At 44.2% G+C, this 6,452-nt stretch overlaps 1 protein-coding gene across 1 annotated transcript in view; it reads left to right on the top strand.

The window, feature by feature from the left end:
- The window catches only part of LOC119430667 (attractin-like protein 1), a 201,130-nt gene that overhangs the window by 48,598 nt on the left and 146,080 nt on the right, over positions 1-6,452 (top strand). The window contains exon 2 of the mRNA XM_037698128.1: positions 4,059-4,142. Coding sequence (XP_037554056.1) covers positions 4,059-4,142 — 84 coding nt within the window. The remainder of the gene's footprint in view (positions 1-4,058; positions 4,143-6,452) is intronic.

The raw sequence follows: 6,452 nt of genomic DNA, 5'->3' as shown, positions 1-6,452 counted from the left end.
GTGAACAGAGTGATAAAGATCTAAATACAAGGACGTGATTCATGACAATCATGTCCATCTGGAAGAGATTAGATATACTCTGAAAGGTTCTGTTGAGAGATTTTATGATACTTGGCAGCCATTTATGTCTTGTGCTGAAAATATGTCAATCCCTGTCTAATGTGTTCTTATCTGTGTGGCTGATCAGGTGTGGGAGGGGATTTTGTTGTAAGTTTTGTGTGTATGTGTTTTCTGAAAATAAAAATTAAATTAAAAAGACTGATTAAAAATTATTTATTTTAGATTGAGAGCAGCGTGCAGATTCAAAAGTTAGTTGAGGTCTTTCTGTGTTGAGTTTACATATTCTCCACGTGCATGTGTGGGTTTTCTTGTTCACTCCCACAGACCAAAAACCATGACCATGTTCAGGTAACTGCATGGTGACTCTAAATTGTCCATAGAAAAGTATAGTAGTTTGTCTTGTTTGTCCCTATATCCACTGTTCCATTGAAGAGTGCAACTCCACTCAACTCTCCTCTTATCAGTTCTTATCAGGTGGAGGTGATTTGCCACTGTGACTCGTTTCCCCACTCTGTGGGTGAGATTGTCACTGCAATGGTAGTATCGTAACAGGTCATTATGTTTAAGCCACTCCACCCCTCATGGTCCTTATTCATCCTATAAATGAACTTGAATTTCTTTAGCTTATCCCAGCACTGCTTTTGAGTCTGGGTGTAGCCATGCTGCGTCATCATCTCTAATATTTCTCTGTGAATGCGTTCATTTCTTATGGTGCTGTTTGTCAACACAATGAGGAAGTAGAGGTTTTAGATGCAGTTTGTAGATTTTCTGGGCGGGTCATCCAGTGACATATCTCTGCTGGCCAATAAACATCTGCAGTCTGTTTGGAACCTCAAACAAGGTGGTCTCATCAGTCGGGCTGAGTGGGGGTGGGTACCAGCAGTGGGCAGGCCCTAACTGGTGCAGTGCGAAACCCATGAGTGTTGAGCGCGGCAAAGTGCCATTATGTGACCTTGTGATGGACATGCAACCTGTCCAGAGTGCAAATAGCTGTCCTCTGATGTGACTGCTGCAGAATCAGAGTCAGAGATTCTGTATTGTCATTCGCACCTCATGTGCTACATGTGGTGGAGCGAAATTATATACACAGGGTTCCAGTTACATCCAACAATAAAATGTAAAAGAAAAACAATGATAACATCTAAGATATGAACTAAGAAAAACATCAACTAAATATACACTAAGCACTAATAGCATAAAAACATTACGTCGAACATCAGCACAAACATGAACGAGTCTGTGTAAGCAGATGAGCATGCATGAACATATCAACATTGAAACAGATCAGCAGCAACATGATGTGATTTTTTCACAGTGATTATCCTGGTTAGAGATTCATGAGTCTAACAGCCTCAGGGTAGAAGCTGTTCCACAGTCTAGTGGTTCTACACTTAATGCTCCTCAACCTCCTTCCTGAGGGGAGCGGGTCTAAAAGTGTGAGTGCTGGGTGAATGGGGTCCTTCATAATGCAAGTGGCCCTCTTCCTGCATCTGTAGGTGTAGATGTCTGTGATGGTGGGGAGACTGACTCAAACAGACTTCTGTGTAGACTTCACCACTCTCTGCAAAGCTTTTCTTTCTGCAGCTGTGCAGCCTCCATGCCACACGTTGATGCTGGAGCACAGGATGCTCTCCACTGCACACCTGTAGAAGGAGGTGAGGACAGAGCTTCCCAGACCAGCTTGTCTCAGCCATCTGAGGAAATAGAGTCTCTGATGAGCTTTCTTGATCAGGCTGGTGGTGTTGTTGCTCCAGCTGAGGTTGTCATTCATGTGTACACCCAAGTACTTGTAGCTGGAGACCACTTCCACCGCAGATCCTCTTATGTTCAGGGGGATGTAGGTGTGTTTGTTCCTTCTGAAGTCCACAATCATCTCCTTTGTCTTCTTCACATTGATGTGAAGGGTATTGCACCAGCTCTCCAGGTGTTCCACCTCTTGCCTGAAGCTAGACTCGTCATTGTTTGTAATGCATCCCATCACCGCTGTATCATCTGCAAACTTTACGATGTGACAGCCTGGATGGGTAGCTGCACAATCATACGTGAGCAGAGTAAACAGGAGGGGGCTCAACATACATCCCTTAGGAGAGCCAGTACTGAGGGTTATGGTGGAGGAGGAGAAGTTGTGGATCCTCATTAACGGTGGTCTGTTTGTTAAGAAGTCTATTACCCAGTTGCAAATAGAGAGGCTTAGTCCTAGTGTGAACAGTTTGACCATCAGGATTTGGGGGATCATGGTGATGAAGGCAGATGTGAAGTCCACAAAGAGCATACGGACGTAAGCGCTTTTCTGCTCCAGGTGGTTGAGCACAGTGTGGACCACAGAGGAGATGGCATTTTCTGTTGATTGGTTCTCACGGTATGCATACTGATGAGGGTCCTCATTGATGTTGATGGTTGTTTTGATGTGAGTCATGACCAGTTTTTCGAAGCATTTAGCGACTATCGGGGTGAGAGCCACTGGCCAATAGTCATTCAGACCAGTCACTGTAGAGCTTTTTGGGACTGGGATGATGGTGGCAGTCTTGAGGCAGGTAGGAACTGTCTCCAAGGTAAGTGAGGTGTTAAAGATGTCTGCCAGCACCTCACAGAGCTGATCGACACATTCTTTCAACAATTTTCCGGGGATGTTGTCTGGGCCGGTTGCCTTGTGTAGATTAATCCTTCTGAAAGTACTCCGTACTTCGGCTGAGTTCACGCTGAGATGCTCTTCATCCAGTGGTGAGGTGAGTCTGGTGCTGGATGGTCTGTTCGGGTCTTCAAAGTGTGCATAGAACTTGTTGAGGGCATCAGGCAGAGATGGGTCTTTGGGGCATTGTTCGCTCCTTCCTTTATAATCTGTTTTGCACTTAATGCCCCTCCACATGCTCTGAGGGTCGTGTGAGATGAATTGACCCTTGATCCTCTGTGCACATGTGGCCTTGACCTTCTTAATACCAGCAACCAGTTCTTTCCTTGTCCTACTCTGCTCCTCTGAGCTTCCAGACCCAAAGGCGGTGTTCCTGGCTTCCAGCAGGGTGCGCACCTTTGCATTCAGCCAAGGTTTTCTGTTTGGGTAGCTTTTAACATATCTGATAGTGGAGACAGTGTCACTACATGTACTAATGTAACCCAGAACTGAGGATACGTATTGGTTCAGATCAAGTGATCCTCCATTTTCAGCAGCTTTTCTGAAAACCTGCCAGTCTGTTCGATCAAAACAATCTGTCAGTATGGGGCCACTGTCCTGGATCCAACATTTAACTTTCTTTTTTACCGGTCTGGAGCATCTCAGCGGGGGCATGCAAGCAGGAGCCAGAAAGATTGAGATGTGGTCTGACAGTCCTAGGTGGGGGCAGGGTTCAGCTTTGTATGCATCTTTTACGTTCGTGTAAACACGGTCCAGCGTGTTGACTCCACGTGTTGGTATGCCCACATGCTGAGTAAAGCTTGGGAGACAGTCCTTTAGATTCACATGATTATAGAATATCCAAGATGTAGGATTTCATTGCTTTGTGTTGTAGGGGGGGCAGCACGGTGGCGCAACTGGTAGAGCTGCTGCCTCTCAGCGAGAAGGTCCTTGGTTCAAACCCCGGTCCAGGGGCCTTTCTGGGTGGAGTTTGCATGTTCTCTCCGTGCATGCGTGGGTTTTCTCCGGGTGCTCCGGTTTCCTCCCACAGACCAAAAACATGCATGTTAGGCTGATTGGTAACTCTAAATTGTCCCTAGGTGTGAGTGAGAGAGTGAATGGTTGTTTGTCTCGTTTGTCTCTATGTGGCCCTGTGATGGACTTGCGACCTGTCCAGGGTGTACCCCGCCCCTCGCACAGTGATTGCTGGACATGGGCACCAGCGACCCCCGTGACCCAAAATGGAATAAACGGGTAAAGATAATGGATGGATGGATGTGTTGTAGGGGACATGAGATGATTTTTTTTTCTGTCAAGAGTTAAAGTAGTCTGTTTTCTCAGTTTGATTGCTGATTATCGTTATTAATGATCACTGTATTTCTTCTTGCAGGCTGACAGACCTGTCTGGGTCTCTCACAGATGGTCCATTTAACTACAAGTACAAGACCAAATGCACTTGGCTAATAGAGGGATAGTAAGTATGACTGTCTTTATCCTCCACTTATCACCATTATTCTTGTTGCCTGCACTCTGATTCAGACCTCAGTTTCTGTCTCACTTTCAGGGCTGCAGATGAGAGAAGATTTACTTCTCAGAATGAGAATCAGAATCAGAATAAGCTTTATTATCATTGAACCGCGATACAACGAGAACATGTACGTACAGTCGTCCGAAAGATGGACGTAGAACACAAAGCTTCTGCTAATTAGCACAGCCTTCTTATTCACAATAGTATTTTTGCTTAGATGAGAAAAGGGATGAAAAACATGAGGGGAGATGGTAGAAAAAAGATCTCTCACACCATGTCCTAGACAGGGCACGATTTGAGGCATAAAAAAAACCTACCACAGCATAGCACATAAATAGATATGATACATATAGGTTGGTGAAGACATTGAATTTTAAGGGAAGGTCATAGCATAGTCCAGAAACACCCCCACCCCCAGCCATTGTCCAGATAAGAGGTGTTATTTATCATCAGCTCAGTTGAGGTTCTGTCACATATCGACAGCCTTGGAGAAGAGAGGGGTGAGGAGACAGACAAAGCATCTTTGTTTTTCCTAAACATGCCAGGAGGTATTGAGATAAGTCCCCTGTCAAGGCCACAGTTTGGGTCAAGCAGAACTCGTAAATTGCCATTTCTACCTTTTAAAGTCTCCCTGGTACATTTCTGTGATGGTGATTCCAAACAGCCAAATTGATTCCTTACGCCGAAAGTCAAGCTTACAGCTTTCTTCAAGATTATTCCCAACCATTCTGGTGCTGCCAGAAAGTTCACAGTCCTGATAACAGCCTGCTCCAGCTCTGACGCAGCTCCACATAATTCAGTCTGAGTGATGCCAAGCTTCGACACATCCACACAAATTTGTAGACAATCCTGATTTCAGCAACCCAAACAGCAAAATCCAATTTGTTACCTTGACTCCTGTCGGGAGAAGTTGATCAATTTTGTTGAGATCAGCTGATCAAATCCTTCGAATTAGGAAGATATGCAGGGAAAAAAAAGAGGCTCCTTAAGGGTTCACAAGACGAAAGAGAGCAAGCAGGGAAGTGTGTGTGTGGGTGTGGGGGGGGGGGGGGGGGGGGGGGGGGGGCACAGGGAGACACGTCTGTCTTCATGGGAGCACAGAAGATAATCTGTAAATAGAAGGAGTAGTTTTAGCAGCATAGCTGTAAAGCTGCTTTGTGACTTTTCTTTCTTTTCTTTTTTTTTCCCCAGAAGCTGCAGCAGCTGAATGACAGCTAAAAGAACTACATGTCTTAAAAATGACCCACTGGCACAAAACGGGCCAAAGTCCCACGTCAGAGTCAGAACTGTAAACTTTATTTCTTTAGGAAAATAACATTAACAGACGTTTATTGTTCTGGGATTCCTTCAGTATGTTAGTTTGAAGTCCTTAAAGAAAAAAATCAACAAGGACAGCTGTGGCCCAGGTTTATATTTACACAATTTATTTGTTGACTGACTTGCAGGTTTTCTCAGAGGAGAAACTTTCTCTCAAAAGATTTTTTTTTTAAATTCAGCTCCAATCATAATACAGTGTCATTTGGATATTACTGCAGTCTGAGTGAATTATTTGCTTAACAGTACTACCTGTACACAATAGTTGTATCATTTATTCCATTTGAATTCACAAATTTCAAAATGAAACACCTAAGTAACTTCATGCATTCATTCAACCTTTATTTATACAGGATAGTCTCACTGAGCCTCAAGCACCTGTTTAAACAAAAAACACAGTTCAGGTACAGACAAGAATAGAAACTCATATAAAAAGTATATGTAATGAAAAATAAATGATATAAAAACAAAACAAAAACAGCTAGGTTGTAAAGTGATATAAAATACAGACAGGAACATGTATGCATTGGTTTTTGTCATGAACTTAACAGCTGTTTGAAGCCACTTATAGAGGTCAAGGTCGAGAGCTTCAGATCTTTTTGCAAAATATTCCAGGAAACAGGAGCAGAGTAGGAGAAGACCCTTTTGCCAAGTTCAGTTCTCACTGAGGGAACACTGCAGGTAATAATGTCCTGAGAGTGCACGCTGTAGCTGCACTCATGCAATGATATGTAGGAGAAGATGTATGAAGGCAACAGACCAAGAAGTGATTTAAAGATGAAAATGTACCAGTGGGAGAGTCTGCATGAAGTTAATGATGTCCAGTTAACCAGTCCTTCCTTCCTTCCTTCCTTCCTTCCTTCCTTCCTTCCTTCCTTCCTTCCTTCCTTCCTTCCTTCCTCCCTCCCTCCCTCCCTCCCTCCCTCCCTCCCTCCCTCCCTC

Source organism: Nematolebias whitei, chromosome 1, assembly GCF_014905685.2.
Source record: "Nematolebias whitei isolate Nwh7 chromosome 1, NemWhi1, whole genome shotgun sequence".
NCBI classification, from domain to species: Eukaryota; Metazoa; Chordata; class Actinopteri; order Cyprinodontiformes; family Rivulidae; genus Nematolebias; species Nematolebias whitei.
The sequence above is the reverse complement of the archived record's forward strand: the minus strand, read 5'-3'. Positions and strand labels throughout refer to the sequence as shown.